The 16,203-nt window shown below is 46.2% G+C and overlaps 1 protein-coding gene and 1 long non-coding RNA gene across 2 annotated transcripts in view; one reads left to right on the top strand and one right to left on the bottom strand.

Annotated features, from left to right (window-relative positions):
• Positions 1–1,311: 1,311 nt before the first annotated feature.
• On the bottom strand, positions 1,312–3,057 carry LOC128103233 (uncharacterized). The gene is made up of 2 exons (XR_008215658.1): positions 2,793–3,057; positions 1,312–1,473 (listed from the first exon to the last, which is right to left on the bottom strand). It is a non-coding gene; the product is annotated as an uncharacterized LOC128103233 (long non-coding RNA).
• Positions 3,058–3,270: 213 nt separating this feature from the next.
• Positions 3,271–16,203, top strand: part of Amfr (autocrine motility factor receptor) — a 45,270-nt gene continuing 32,337 nt past the window's right edge. The window contains exons 1-3 of the mRNA XM_052727407.1: positions 3,271–3,588; positions 10,516–10,608; positions 15,097–15,261. Coding sequence (XP_052583367.1) covers positions 3,334–3,588; positions 10,516–10,608; positions 15,097–15,261 — 513 coding nt within the window. The 5' untranslated portion in view covers positions 3,271–3,333. The remainder of the gene's footprint in view (positions 3,589–10,515; positions 10,609–15,096; positions 15,262–16,203) is intronic.

Raw genomic sequence — 16,203 nt, forward strand, 5'->3', positions numbered from 1 at the left:
AATAAAGAAACCTTCCAGTAGTGCAGGGAGAGGAGAGGGAGGGCGGAGAAGAAAGGGAGGCAGAGAGATGGGTGCTTGTTGGGTGTGGTGGTTCGTGTCTAACCCTCTAACACTTAGGAGGTTCAGGTGGAACTGCCTCAAGCTGGAGGCCAGACTGGGCTATTGTGAGGACAAGTGTCTCAAACAGGTCCTTGCCAGAAGGATGAGGTGCACAGCACTTTTTTGAGGGGAAAAGGAACAGAACAATGACTATTCTAGTAAATAGAAAAAAAACACACAAACAACCAACCCAAAGACCATTCAAAGTCTTTTGCATTCTTTTAAAATGCAGCTTGGGTTGGATTAATTTCATCTGTTATGCATGTTGGATTTTCAGAAAGCCTATGCTTCTGAGATTAAAAAGGCAGCTCTGGGCTGGAGAGATGGCTCAGAGGTTAAGAGCACTGACTGCTCTTTCAGAGGTCCTGAGTTCAATTCCCAGCAGCCACATAGTAGTTCACAACCACCTAATGAGATCTGGTGACTACTTCTAGTGTGCAGATAGAATACTGTATATATAATAAATAAATAAGTCTTTAAAAAAAGGCAGCTCTGTTACTGGCAATATGAAAGGACAAGTTGGTTATCTAATATTACTGTTGTGGCTTAGATTGGATGTGAATCATATATGAGTATGGCTTAAAAATCATGGTGACTCACATCTGACCTTGTGAAGTAGAACACTCCCCTGGAAATTTACCATCCTTATTTCTTCAGAATAAAGCTTTCCAATATTTGGACAATAGTGTTAAGGCTCAGTTGTAGTTTTGTTTTGTTGTTTTTTCCTCTTTGGGGGCCTGCCACCCCTATCCTAGAACTCACTCTATAGCCCAGGCTGGCCTCGAACTCACAGAGATCCACCTGGCTCTGCCTCCTGAGTGCTGGGATTAAAGGCGTGTGCCACCACTGCCCAGTGCTTTTTACCTTTCTTTATTCTACATATCTTTCTTCTTACTTTGGGTGGCTGGGTGGCTGGGTGGCTGGGTGGCTGGGTGGCTGGGTGGCTGGCCTCTGGCGGGCGTCCTCCTTTTCTCACTTCTCGCTCTCTTTCCTAGATTTCTCCTCCTATTTAGTCTCTCTGTCCAAAGCCCCACCTATTTCTCTCTCCTGCCGAGCTAGTGGCCGTTCAGCTCTTTATTAGACCCGTCAGGTGTTTTAGGCAGGTAAAGTAACACAGCTTCCAGAGTATAACAAATGCAACATGGATGCAACACATCTTTGCATCATTAAAACAAATATTCCACAGCGTAAAGGAATGTAACACATCTTAAATGACTCTTCCATGACACTCAGTGTTTTATTTTTACACGCATGTGCACGTGTGCACATGCTATGGAAGTCAGAGGATAACTTCTGGGAGTTCTGGAAATCAAACTGGGGTTGTCAGGCTTTGAAGCACATGCATTATCTGCTGCTCAGCCATCTTGCGAATGACTGGGGAGAGAACCAAAGAGAGCGTAAGCATATGAAGCCCTTTGACAAGGTGGCTTTTTTTAAGAAAATTTTTATTTATTTACTATGTACACAATGTTCTGCCTGCAGGATAGATCTCATTACAGATGGTTGTGTGCCACCATGTGGTTGCTGGGACTTGAACTCATGACCTCTGGAAGATCAGCCAGTGCTCTTAACATCTGAGCCATTTCTCCAGCCCGACAAGGCATTTTTAAGAATTATTACAAAATGCTGGTTAATTTTCAGATTAAAAAAAAATCTGTAGACTACTATAATTAGAAACAGAGCTGGATAGTGGTGGCACACACCTTTTAATCTCAGTACTGAGTAGGGAGAGGCAGGTGGATCTCTGAGTTCAAGGCCAGCCTGGTCTACAGAGTGAGTTCCAGGACAGCCAAGGCTACACAGAGAAACCTTGTCTTGGAAAAACAAAACAAAATCTATCAAAAAACAAAACAAAATCTGTATTTGGCATAAAAAAATACTTTAAAGGCAATTTAGCACCTTTAGAAAATTTGGAAAATCCACCAGCTACTTACAGAACATACATTCTGGGATAGGCACTATTACATGGCTTAGGAATATAATGACTAAAAAGAATGTACCCCATGTTATTTTATGTACTTCACATATAGAGGTGTATTTATAGTGTATGATTCAGTGTCTTTTGGTGTAGTAATAGGTGTATAACAGCAAATTTGAGAACATCACCACTTCAGGAAACTGGTAACCCAACCTGTCACCTCCAGTTCTCTCATTTACTCTACAGTTATTATTTTACATTCCATGTATTTGCCTTATCAGTGGGATCACATAGTATTTAGATACTCGTGTGTGGCTTGACTCAGGCATATCTTCAACATTCTCTCTTACTGTAGCATATATCCGTACTTCATTTCCAAATACTATATTCCACTGGAGCTTACCTCCTCTGGGTTATTACGAATAATGCTACTCTCAACCTCTGTGTAGGAGTTTTGTGTGGGTATATGTTTTCATTTCTCTTAGATGTTTAGCCAGGTAACTGCCAGGTCAAATGGTCACTCTCTGGTTTAGCTTTGAGGAACAGGCATTTTCCAAGAAGCTCAGCACCATTTTACATTCTACTTGTAACATATTTTTATTTCCTGTTAAATTGGCTCCGTTTTAAAAAATAGTCTACTCGCGGCTATTTGTAAACAGAGACTTAAGACTTGATTAAAGAGGTGCTCAAGGCTTCTATTATTTCCTAAGCATCATGTCCCCCTTTAGGGACACCACGGAAGCCGCTAGTCCACAAGGTGGTGGGACGGGTTTACCTGCTTTGCCCGGGAGGAACAAGGGGCCAGGGGCCCGGGGCCTGGGTACCGCGCCCTGCCGCCTGACCACGCACACAGGCCTGCCGTCATTGCCCACGGGCCGGGCTCACTCCAGAGTCCCGCTGGGGCGAGGCGGCGGCGTCAGTGGGGCCCAGGGTCGCCAAGGATGCTGCAGGGGGCCGGGACGCGGGGCCCTAGGCCGGGTCCTGCGCCCGCGAGGCTGCGGCGCGCCCGCTGGGGGCGGGGGACGAAGGCCGCGCCCCCGCGCCCGTCCCGCCCGCGTCCCGCTAGGGGCGGCGGCCCGCCCCGAGTCCGCCGAGGCTCTTCCGCGCCGGCAGGGGCAGCAGCGGGAGCGGCGCGGGGCGGAGCGGCGCGAGCAGCCAGGAGCGGCCCGGCCCGGCCCGGCGCGGCGGCGGCGGCGGCAGCGGCAGCGGCGGCGGCAGCAGCGACGCCAGAGCCCGTGGGCGCCGTTCGCGAGGCCGCCGCAGGCGCCTGGCCGCAGCGCGGGGAGGCCCGGGCGCCGGAGCCCGCCGCCGCCGCCATGCCGCTGCTCTTCCTCGAGCGCTTCCCGTGGCCCAGCCTCCGCACCTACACGGGCCTCAGCGGCCTGGCCTTGCTCGGCACCATCGTCAGCGCCTACCGCGCCCTCAGCCAGCCGCAGGCCGGGTCGGGCGAGCCGGAGCCGCTAACGGCCCCGCTGCAGCCCGAGGCGCTCGTGCCGTCGCGCCTGGCCGCCGGCGGCCCCCGGGCCCGCGAGGTGGCCCAGTACCTGCTGTCGGACAGCCTGTTCGTGTGGGTGAGCGAGGCCGCGGGCCGGGCGCGGGGGCGGGCGGGCGGGGGCCGCCATGTCACCCTTTCTCCGCGGGGGGCGTGGCCGGGCCCTGACCCGGGCTGAGGAGGCCGGGGGGCTGACACCTCGCGTGGGGCCGGAGGCCGGGCGGCGCTGCGGGCGCTGCGAGCACTGCGAGCACTGCGAGCCGCGGAGGGAAGGAAGGGGTCGGGCCTCCGGGGAGAAGGGCCGAGGGAAGGGCGCTCGGGCCCCCGCGGACTGCAGGGCAGCGGAGTGGCGTCCAGCTGGGCGATGTGGTGGGCGAGTTCTCGATGAAGAGAGTCGGGGGGGGACATTTTAAGCATTTGAACGGGTTGGGACAGTCATTCTCTCAACAAGACAACTTTGAAACGTTGCTATTTGGTAATGGATTACCCTCCCGTGGGCGCTATTTAACGAAGCAAACAAACCAGCTGCGTCCTTTTCCTTTTACCTGATGGTTGGTGGCTGTTCCCTTTGATGGTTGAAGGCAGCAAAACATTCTGATCGGCGTGGCAGCGCCTCCTTTGAACTCGATTACTCGGTTTAGCGATCCATTTTTAAACAAGGTTTCTAGTTCTGCCCGTGCGAGATAAGCAGCGTTCACCAGGCACAAGTACTGTCTTCGTTTATTACATCATTTCAGGCTTGGGCAGAGCGGAGGAGATCTTGCTCCGACCTGCACTTGAATGCGTCTTCTCTAAACCCTCAGAAATGTGAAAAGCTGCTCCAGGATTTAAAATGTGTCACTTGGATTTACTATGGCTTGTGGGATCTTATCTCCTCCCGAGTTCTCGCTTGGCGCCTAGAGTAGGCTGTAAATGACTGAGGGGTTAATCTTCTAAGTTTGTAGAATTATATGCAACTCATTTGTTATAATTATTCCCACTGTGCTTCATCAGGAAGCAGTGGGATTTGTGAACTCCGGGGGCTGTAGATTAAGCCTCCTGGTCCTTTGGTAAATAGTTTAATAGAAGGCGGTGAAGGGTGAAGTTCGCATTTCCCCACTCCTGTGTAAAGATGAGCTGTTCTTTACCAAAGAAGGGAGGAGAGAAAGAATTCAATTCGCATCTTAATTTCCAATCTCGTTGCACTTGAATTAAAGGATAAGAATTTAGAATTATGTGACGACTGCTTTTGACAAATACGAAGACTGTATAGTGTAGTTCTTGATGCATTGTTTCAAGTCTCAGATAGCAGGATTTTCAACAGGAACCACTACTGCATCGCCAGAACAGCCAGTAGTATTGTTTAATGATTTTTTTTTTCGTAAGTTTCTTCTTGCAAAACCCGTGTTCAAATTCCAAGGTTAATACCGCTTCCAAGGTTAATACCGCTTCATAAAACATTACCTAAGGCCTTTTTTTGGTTTTTCTGAGAATTGTTTTTAAGAATTTTTTTTTCTTCCTATGGTCTTGCTGCATGCAGATTGATCATCCCCCCCCACCCCCACCCCAGTCCTTATTTCTCAGTTGAACTCGATGCAGTTTTTCTTCCCTCTCTTCTGGAGTTTTGGCATGCTCATTTTGGTTGTACGGTGGCTGCCCAGACCTTTCTTGTGCGCACCGAATTTCTTTTTCTTTTCTTTTTTTCTTTATCATCTAGCACTTTGTGCTTCAGCACTCCCAAAGCACCTCCCCTGTGGCCTGACGGGTAACATTGAGTGACTGTGTGGTGGGCCTTTATGGATGCTTTTTGAACCCCACTCCTAGGCATTTATTTCCCCCCCCCCAATAAAAACAAAAATGCACCACTGCCCAGGTCAAGCTGGATCGACAAGAATGGTCCTTGGTCGGTTGGGAACCTTACTCGTTATTATTTTGTTTATTAGGCTCTCCAGAACGTGCCTTTGTAGAACACAATTAGTATTGCAGGAGGGTTTGTATTAGCACACCCAGGTCGAAACCCTTCAGAGATGCTCTTCTCACACTGTGGAAGACAGCTGTGAGCAACACTTTCCCCCTACCCTAAAATGACTCATATGTAAATAAGGCAAACTACATACACACAGAAAACCCAGTGGGGTTTGGAGGCAGGAGAAAGCAGTGCTGTGGGGACACTCAGCCCTGGGAGATGGCAAGGGTCTTAAGCAGAGAATTGGGGTGGGGGACAGGTATGTAAGGCTCAGTGTTGTGTGGGGAGGAGGGTCAGGTCTGCAAAGTGCTCCCTGACCTAGGCAAATCTTCTGACTTCCCGGGGGGGGGGGGGGGGGGAGATTGAGAGGGTGGGATGGAACCCGGAGGTAGCCCTGCTGTGAGGAGGGAGGTGAGAAAGCTTTGAAGCTCTTACTGCTCCAGGTGTGGCGCCCAGGCTGACTTGTACCTGGTGACAGCCATCTTCGGTTTGTTACTCCTGTGCCACATGTGGTGAGAAAAGGAATTTCAGAACTGGTCAGGTCAGTTCTAACTTAAAAATTTTAAAGACAGATTCTACAAGTTCATAGTTCAAAGGCCAAAGGAAACAGAAGTGATAGACAGTGAAAGTCAGTCTCCCTCCACCTGTTTCCGGTTGGCAGCTTCTTGTAACTGGTGCTGACTTGTAGTGGGAACCTACGTAACATCCACATTGTCTCAAGTAGTTTACACTGTTCATTTCTGTGCATTACACGTGTATCCATGTGAACATATTCTTTCTGTTTCATACCTGCGCGCGCGTACACACACACACACACACACACACACACACACACACACACACACACACCTGCCTCCATGGTCTGGACGCTCCTTTGAGCTTTTATCTAAAGTTACCTTGACATACCAATTACATATCCCTTCCTGGGCTGATGTTAGGGCCTCATGTGGATCCACTGGATGTGTGTTTGTCTAGTGAAGTAAGTCTTCAGTGATGGACATGAGCGCTCTGTTTTCTGCTGTTATACAGGTGAACCCTTTTAGCTTGTTTGGATTCTGCCTATGAGAAAAAATTAGTAGCTGTATAGATAAAATATTAAAACAGCTCTCCACTGTTGTCTCAGTGAAGGAAGCAGTTGCTCAGATCAGGCTTACTGCAACTAAGCTGCTGGGGTTTTTGTTAGTTTGCTGTTTTTTGAGACAAGGTTTCCAGGTTCCTGTCCTGGAACTCACTCTGTACCAGGCTGGCCTCGAACTCAGAGATCCGACTGCCTCTTCCTCCCGAGTGCTGGCTAAGCTTTGATTTTATGGTTCTCGTTTGTTCCATAGCTCTGGGACTTGAAGTGTCAATTCTGCAAGAGTGTCACAGTACCTGGAGGGATCCGATTTGACATTGACTGTAAAGAAGGAATGCTCCAGTTAGGGACACTTGTTTTGATTTGTTTCTTTTTCTTTTCTGGTTTTGGAGACAGCTCTGGCTGCCTGTTCTCCTTGCCAGTGTTTGTGCCTCAGCCCCCCTTCCCCCCAACTGACAGGACTGTAGACCTGGGCAGCCATGCTTGGCTCAATCGTTACAGTTTCAGCTGAGATGGAGAAATTACTGTATTTATTAGAATGACACAATACTTGTGAAGTTAAGGCTTTTTTCTTTAAAATTTTAAGACTTATTTTATGGGTATGAATGTTTTGCCAGCATATATAAATATGTACCAATGCATGCCTGGTGTGTTTGGAGGGCAGAAGAAGGCATTTAGATTCTCTGGAACAGGGGTTCCCGGTGGCTGTGAACCATTCTATGGGTGCTGGAAACTAAGTGGGTCCTTGCAAGAGCAACAAGTGCTTTTAACCACTGAACCATCTCTCCAGCCCCAAGACTTTGTCCTATAACTAGATGTAGACTAGTCTGTTGTTAATAATCATTAAAGTATTCCAGTAAAGCACTGTTCAGAACCTTTAAACAATGTTAGTTCTTCCAATTCTTTGTTGGTTTCCTTTGCTTGTGAAGGTCATTTCTTTTTAAATACATTTTCTTCCTAGTGGTTATCTCCTTTCTTCTCCCCTTCCTTTTCCCTTCCCCTCCCCTCTCTCTGTTCTTTGAATCAGGGTCTGGTTAAGTAGCCCAGGCTGGCCCTGAACTTGCAGCCCTCCTGCTTCTGCCTCTCATGTAGCTCGATGAGAAGTCTGTCACCAGGAATGGTTCCATAGGCTTTTTCAAGCCCCGTTTTACTTAGACACACTGATTTTCAGATCTCATTTGGATTAAAATAGAAATGTTTATCTATGGGTTGATGGGATTATGAGAGACTTTTGCTGTTGGAGGTGGGAGAGAGTATAAATTGAACTTTTCAAAAAAGACTAAAGAAAATTCGTGTGTGTGGGGGAGGTGAGTGCAGGTGCGGTAGAGACCAGGGGGTGTTGGATCCCCCGAAGCTGAAGTTAACAGTGGTTGTGAACCAGCATGTGGTTGCTGGGAACGGAACTGCCTTGGGGTAGAGGAGGACGTGCTCCCAACTGCTGAGCCATCTTTCCAGCCCTTCAAAGAAACTTTCTATACATACTTTCTTTAAGTCAAAAACTTCAAAAAGCTTAACTGAAAGTGGTAAAACTAAGTTTCGTTGTGTGGCAGAGGTACAAAGGTGCTGTCTGGGATAGAGAAGGAATGAGAGACTCTAAGTTTGGTTTCTGAGTTCAGGGTCAAGATCTTCATTTTCTACCTTTCTCCTGTTCCTGGAGCACTTACTGAATGTATTGCATTTGTGTTTTTTTAAACTCACATGATGATATGTAAACCAGGAAGAACCCTTTTTTAATAAACGTGTTGCAGTTAAGCTGGGGGGTTTTCATTGATTTTTAAAAATACCCTGTTTGCCTGGTGAAGAGAGATTTGGTATGAGGGTTGTGGTTTTGTGTGCCATTACTTCTAATTTATATGACTGAAGCCCTCATTGATTGGCAGAATACAAGGGAGGAGCACCTTTTATAAGTTTACTTCGGCACCTTAAATGTGAGTATTGTCAGGTCTCTGAAAAAAAATTTTATTTAGAATTTTATTTGAGATTTTATTTATTTTTATTTTATAGGTGTATGGGTGTTCTACCTGCATGTATGGTACATCTGTGTACGTGTGTGTGTGTGTGTGTGTGTGTGTGTGTGTGTGTGTGTAAAATGAAGGGTGTTGGCTATGAGACTGGCAGTTGTGGGACACCACATGGATGCTGGGAATTGAACCCAGGTCCTCTAGAAGAGTAGCCGGTGCTCTTAACTGCTGAGCCATCTCTCCTTTTTATAAAGATTTTATTTTGTATTAAGTACTCATGTGTGCATGTGGCCATGGAGGCTAGACCTAGAGTTTAAGGCAGCTGTGAGCTGCCCACCCTGTGTGCTGGGACCAAACTGAAAGTTCCTTATGATTCTGGGGTTTGTTTTGTTTTGTTTGTAGCCATGCTGGCCTGGAACTCTGCTCTGTAGACCAGACAGACAGAAAACTCAGAGAAACCTGCCTGCCTCTGCCTCTGAAGTGCTGGGTATATAAGGAGTCAAAGGCTGTAGGATTTTTGATGAACTATTTTCCCCCACCTGATTAATCGAAGGATTTAAATACCAAATCCTTTGATACCAAACAGTTCTTTCCCCCAGTGGAACTATTTTTATTTTAATCCTTTAAAAATATCTTCTTGGCCCCATTTTAGGCAACAGAATAGAACTAAACATGATTTAATCTTTTTGTGTTGAGTTAGGGCTGTCAGTATGTGCTCTACCACAGGAGAGATGGTGGGAGATACAGAGGAACCTGGAGAGATGTGAGGGCGTCATCATATTCCCTCACCTCTCCCCTTTTCTCCCTCACCCCCCCCCCCCCCCCCCCGTTATGATTTGCTTTTGAAAGTAGAGGGACAGCCAGGTGGGCATGGTGACACACGCCTGTCATCCTAGGTAGGAGACTAAGAAGCTCAAGACCAGTCTGGGGTACATGAGAATCTGTCTCAAACAATGACAGGAGCCAAAGTGAGGGAAAGATGACTTGCTCCATTTGCTGGTTAGGTCGGAAAATACCATTTCTTCATTATTTTAAAGAAGACAGTTTTCTTAGCATATGGAAGAAGGCCTTGGTTTTGACACTGGTTTCTATTACCTGACTTTTTCTGGAAGTCCTCCTACCCTCCCTTGCTTGTTGGGGCAGCATATTTGAGTTCTGTCATGATGACGGCTACCTAAATGTTCATGAGGGACATACTTTGTGTGGTGATTGATTGATTGATTGAGACGGTGTCTGGACTGGGCTTTCAGTCCTCCTGCCCCAGCTTTCCTAGTGTGTGGATTCCAGGTGTGTGGCATCATGCCAAGCTTGGTACATACAGTTTTACAGAGACAATGCAGAGTTTTTGTAGCGTCCCGTCAAGTCTGAAGGGAAGGTGGCCTGCTGGAGGGTACCCTCTGGGCAAGGGTGTGAGGAAGGTGGCCTGCTGGAGTGTACCCCCTGGGCAGGGGTGTGAGGAGGGTAACCTGCTGGAGGGTACCCTGGGCAGGGGTGTGAGGAGGGTAGCCTGCTGGGAGGGCACCCCCTGGGCAGGGGTGTGAGGAGGGTGGCCTGCTGGAGGGTACCCCCTGGGCAGGGGTGTGAGGAGGGTGGCCTGCTGGAGGGTACCCCCTGGGCAGGGGTGTGAGGAGGGTGGCCTGCTGGAGGGTACCCCCTGGGCAGGGGTGTGAGGAGGGTGGCCTGCTGGAGGGTACCCCCTGGGCAGGGGTGTGAGGAGGGTGGCCTGCTGGAGGGTACCCCCTGGGCAGGGGTGTGAGGAGGGTGGCCTGCTGGAGGGTACCCCCTGGGCAGGGGTGTGAGGAGGGTGGCCTCCTGGAAGGTACCCCCTGGGCAGGGGTGTGAAGAGGGTGGCCTGCTGGAGGGTACCCCCTGTCCCATCCCTGTGTAGCTTTGATAGCCCGGCTTTGCACTGGGGAAACCAGAAGGGCTCCAGCTCTGGGAAGGACGGCCTAATTCCCCAGAGGAAACCTTACACTGTGTTTGTTTTTCCCCAGAACTAAACTTGTTTCTTTGATGTGTTTACAGGTTCTGGTGAATACTGCCTGCTGTGTTTTGATGTTGGTGGCTAAGCTTATCCAGTGTATTGTGTTTGGTCCTCTTCGAGTGAGTGAGAGACAGGTAAGTGAACAGATAAATGTAAAGAAACTTTAGGGGCTGGAGAGATGGCTCAGAGGTTAAGAGCACTGACTGCTCTTCCAGAGGTCCTGAGTTCAATTCCCAGCAACCACATGGTGGCTCACAACCATCTGTAATGAGATCTGGTGCCCTCTTCTGGCCTGCAGTCATGATGCTGTATACATAATAAATAAATAAATCTTAAAAAAAAGAAAGAAACTTTAAAAACACTATTATATTTGGTGTAATTTCACTTTCTAGTGTTACGCGTGCGTGCGTGCGTGCGTGCGTGTGTGTGTGTGTGTGTGTGTGTGTTGCATATATGAATGAGTGCACTCACCTGTACTTGGCACATACGGAGGCCAGAGCAGAATTTTAAGTGTCTCCCCCTATTTCTCCTCCTTAATTTTTCAGCTGGGGGCTCTTCCTGAGCGAGACTTAGTCATAAGTGCTTGTAGGGCTGAGCTGCCTTCCTAGTTAGTCCTCAGACTCACTTCTTATTTACACAGATTTTCTTGTCCATTTGGAATTAAGTAGTGAACATCATACAGTTTTACCCTGGAACTTGAGAGTCTGTTTTCCAAGAGCAAGGACATCTTCGTGAGTAGTCAGAGCGCAGTGATAGAACCAGAAATGTTAGCCTTGATCTTTGTTTCATTGTTCTCAGGGAGCCCGTCTGTCCCGTTATAACTGGTTCTTCATGATTCTGATTTGTTGAGACAGGACCTTGCTGTGTAGTTCTGCAGGTCTGGAACTTGCTCTGTATACCAGGCTGCCACTAAACTCCGCGGTCCTCACGTCTTAGTACCCAGTGCTGGAATTATCGCTACTTCTGGCTCAGAAGCTCCTTTTGATACTTCATTCTTCAAAATTCCTTCAAAATCTCCTCTTCTTCGAAGCTTTGGGTCTTTCTGAGTTGGAAGTGGACCAGGCTGTGGCAAGCTGAGTGGCTGCACTTGGCCTTCAGTTCTTTGTTTTCTCTAACATGTCTGGTATCAGGTCACAGTTTGCAGGAAACATTACCCTCAAGCATTTGAAACTTTTGCTGTTAACCCAGCTCAGCCTTTTCAGTATAGAACACATCTTTTATGCTGTTCTTTGTTGGCTTATTTTATTATTAATGCCACCCAGTAGTAGCATTTATTATGAACTATTTTGAGAGCCAAGCAGTGATGGCACATACCTTTAAATCCAGCACTTGGGAGGCAGAGGCAGGTGGATCTCTTGAGTTTGAGACCAGCCTGGTCTACAGAGCGAGTTCCAGGACAGCCAGGACTGTTAGAGAAACTCTGTCCCAAAAAACAAACAACAACAAAAAAAGAACTATTTTGATTTAAGACTCCAAGAATTGACATAGATTCGCTCCATGGGTGCTTAAAGTTTAAGAAATAAGGCTAACCTTAGAGGCAGAGACACTGACCACCTAGGGTGGAATAAAGATAAAAGTGAAGTAGAGCCTTAGAGCAGTGAGAGGGTGTTTAGTTTCTCTCTCTGTGTGTTTTTAAAGATTTTGTATGTATACGAGTGTCTTACCTACATGTATATAAGTGTGCCATTTGCGTGCCTGGTGCCCATGGAGGCTAGAAGAAGGAATTGGATCCCCTAGAACTGGAGTCATAGATGACAGAGGGTTGCTAGCTGCCACCATGTGGGTGGTAAAGTAGTGTCCTCTGTAAGGGCAGCAAATGCTTATAAGCACTGAGCTTCTCGCCAGCCAGAGAGTTTTTTATTTTAAATATATTTAAAACATTTAATGCCTATTATGGCATTTTAAAAAGCACATTACAGGCCGGGCGGTGGTGGTCACGCCTTTAATCCCAACACTCGGGAGGCAGAGGCAGGCTGGCCTCTGTGAGTTCGAGGCCAGCATGGTCTCCAGAGCGAATTCCAGGACAGCCAGGTCTACACAGGGAAACCCTGTCTCAACAAACAAACAAACAAACAAACAAACAAATGAAAAGAAAAAGAAAAAGAAAAAGCAGTTAAGCATTAAGTCACTTAATTCACCACCTATTCTGTGAGACACAGAATTATACTAAGTATACTTAGTATATACTTAGTATACTTATTATACTAAGACTTATTTTATAGCTTGGGGAGCTGAAGCATGAAATGTCAAGGACCCCACAGTTGTGCAGTAGCAAAGCCAGGAATCACAACTGGTAATACGTCAAGTTCTCCTGCTTTCCCTGCCCAGGAAACAGACATTCACCCAGGATTCTAGGCTTTCTCTGTTGGGGCATGGTGTTTGGAACCAGGGTCCACACTAGCTATATATACACTGTGTAAGGGCAGAGGTAGAATTGCTGCTGGGGTCTGCCTTTGTGGTGGATAGAGCTAGAAGAGACTCTTCTTTTTTTTTTTTCCAACTTAGCTTTGTTCTTTGAACACAAGGTATCTAGTCAGAGCCCTATTTAGATTCTCAAATTAATTCTATTCTTTGTGTTGGGGTCTTATTGACCTCAAACTCAGGACCCTATTGCTTCCGCCATCCAGTTCTGAGTGCTGGAATCAGAGGTGCCCCATAACCATACTCTGAGCTTTAACTTGATTTTAAATTTGTAAGTATTTACAGTCCTTAAAAATCATATATTAAAGTCCATTTTGAAGTCATGCTTTTGCTGGGCATGGTGGCACATGCCTTTAATCCCAGTACTTGGGAGGCAGAGACAGGCGGATCTCTGAGTTTGAGGCAGCCTAGTCCACATAGTGAGTTCCAGAACATCTAGGGCTACATAAAGAGAGCCTGTCTCAAAAGAAAGAAAAAAAAGTCATTCATTCATTCTTATCTTTACCCAGATTCTTACTACCTCCATCAATAGCTGTATAGTCAGATATTTTAATACCTGTAAGAGCTAGAACTTATTTGTTGTCCCCTTGCCCCAGGAAAGTGTCAATGTTTAAAACTGAAGGTTTTTGATTTGAAAAAGATTATAAGGACTGGAGACCAGGGTTTGATTCCCAGAACCCACATGCTGGCTCACAACCATCTGTAACTCCAATGTTGGATGTTCCAACACTTCTGACCTCTGGGAGCACCAGGCACTCATGTGGTGCAGATATAATATGGAGACATTTGTACACATGAAACAGTTAAAAAATAATATAGCAAAGAAATAACGTAATCTACTGCTTCTGGAACACCTTAACAGTTGTTTAGAAAGCAGGTGACTATTAGAAATACTAAGACCTTTGTAATCTTCCTGTAAATAGTGCTAAAGTAGGAACTCATTCAAGTATATGTAACTTCATAAAATATTCTTTGGATAGGGGAAAATTAAAAACGATTTGAGTCCGCCTGTTACCATTAAGTCAGTATGCTGATATATCTAGAGAATATTTACCTACATTGGTAAAATTCTCACACTAATAGGTGAGAGAAAACTGTTAAAAATTAAAATATTTTTATATTGGACAAAGGAAAAAAGATAAATATTAAGGACATTATTTTATTTTTTATCTTGTTTTGGTTTGGTTTTAGTTGTGGTGTTTTTATTTTATTTTATTTGTTTTTTTGTTTTTTGAGACAGGGTCCTGTGTAGCCCTTGCTGGCTTCCCAAGTGCTGGGATTGCAGGCAGGCACAACCATACTTAGCTGTGTGGCTAGACATAGTTTTAAATTTTTTCTTGTTTAAAATATTTTATTGGTTACATACTAGCAAGTGACATTTTAATTTTTATTATTTTCTTGTGTGGAGTATATGTGTGAGCATGTTGTATACATTGTGTGTGAGCCATCCCCCAGCTCTGCTTAATGTTTTGATTCTTTAGAAAGTCTAATCTTTTCTATTGTTGATTAAGTCGGAGTGCAGAAGTTTTTTTTTTTTTTTTTTGGTTTTTCGAGACAGGGTTTCTCTGTGTAGCTTTGCGCCTTTCCTGGATCTCACTCTGTAGACCAGGCTGGCCTCGAACTCACAAAGATCCGCCTGGCTCTGCCTCCCGAGTGCTGGGATTAAAGGCGTGCGCCACCACCGCCCGGCGAGTGCAGAAGTTTTAAAATAATATGATAACCCTTGCTGATCTTTTCTACTGTACATGTAAATATAAAATACTTTCCGGGCTGGAGAGATGGCTCAGTGGTTAAGAGCACCGACTGCTCTTCCAGAGGTCCCGAGTTCAATTCCCAGCAACCACATGGTGGCTCACAACCATCTGTAATGAGATCTGGTGCCCTCTTCTGGCCTGCAGGGACACATGCTGTATACGTAATAAATAAATAAATCTTTAAAAAAAAAAAAATAAATAAAAAAAATAAAATACTTTTCTTCTTAGTACATAAGGACTAGGCTAATACAACTACTTTTTAATGGCTGAAGTTTCCTAGCTGTTCCAGATCACAAGTTTCAGCTCACAGATCACTTGGGCTGTCTTACTCTATCTCTTTTCTTCGCCTTCTGTGCGGAGTGCTCCATAAGCTTGCTTTTGTTATGTTAACATCTCTTAGGTAGACTCGGTATGATGGAACTCACCTTTACACACTTTTCTTTTTAGCATCTCAAAGACAAGTTTTGGAATTTTATTTTCTACAAGTTCATTTTCATTTTTGGTGTGCTGAATGTCCAGACTGTGGAGGAGGTGGTGATGTGGTGCCTCTGGTTTGCCGGCCTTGTTTTTCTGCATTTGATGGTTCAGCTCTGCAAAGACCGATTTGAATACGTGAGTTTTTAGCCAACCTCTTTCATTGCTCAGTCACATATGTGTGCCGGGTTTAATGTAAGAAGTAATGTGAGAAAGTCACAGGTTGTGTGCTTGTGACAACTCTCAGAGGGGGACTTCTAGGCCATTTACCACGGCCTGTTTCTTGAGGTGCTTCTGTCTGTTTTCTAGCGCCTACCCCATCCCAGTTCCCCAAGCACTATAGTCACTTCCTACTAACCTTACCGTAGGTCAGTGTGAAGGAGCTGGGATGTATACATTGTATACAACTGAACTCTTCTGGATGTTTTCTGTTCCTGTCTCCCACTTTTTCCCCCTTTGCCCTGGTTGGTGGAGCTTTTCTTTCTCATTGGTTTGCACTGTTTTTCTTTGGGTCAAGACTGAATGAGCTACTTCTGCTTCCTGTCTGGGTATAAGATCTGCCTGTGACTTCAGGTCAGACCTGCACAGTGAGCACCTGATGCAGCCTGAGGCAAACAGGTTTGAAGTGCTGCCTCTCATGAACCCGCTCTAGGACTTTGTGTCCCTCTCTTACTCAGTGTTCATGGAGATGGCATTGCACTTCTTTGTGAGTTAATCTCACTCTTAAAGGCTTGCCTTCTTTTCCAGTTCCGTTCTTGCTAAAAATAGGAGCGTCTAGCCTTCTTTTCTGGGCTGGTTGTAGCCTATACTCAGTACAGAAGCCATTGTAACTCCAGGTCTCTTTTCCAGGCAGTCACTTGTCCTTGCCTAGTATTAACATAGCATTATGAGTAGTAGTTCTGTACCTGATTCCTTCTGTTGTTCTATCCCTGACAGGCTAGGCTCCAAGTGAACTCTGAGGTGGAAGATTAGAGCAAGACAAATAGAAACACAGCAGAACAAGACACTGTTCTGAGTCCTATATACTGTTAGAGGAGATAACTGAGCATCCTTCTAGAGATTGTAATCTCATGGTAGGAG

Source organism: Peromyscus californicus, unplaced genomic scaffold, assembly GCF_007827085.1.
Source record: "Peromyscus californicus insignis strain IS unplaced genomic scaffold, ASM782708v3 Scaffold_8__1_contigs__length_139910024, whole genome shotgun sequence".
Lineage (NCBI taxonomy): Eukaryota > Metazoa > Chordata > Mammalia > Rodentia > Cricetidae > Peromyscus > Peromyscus californicus.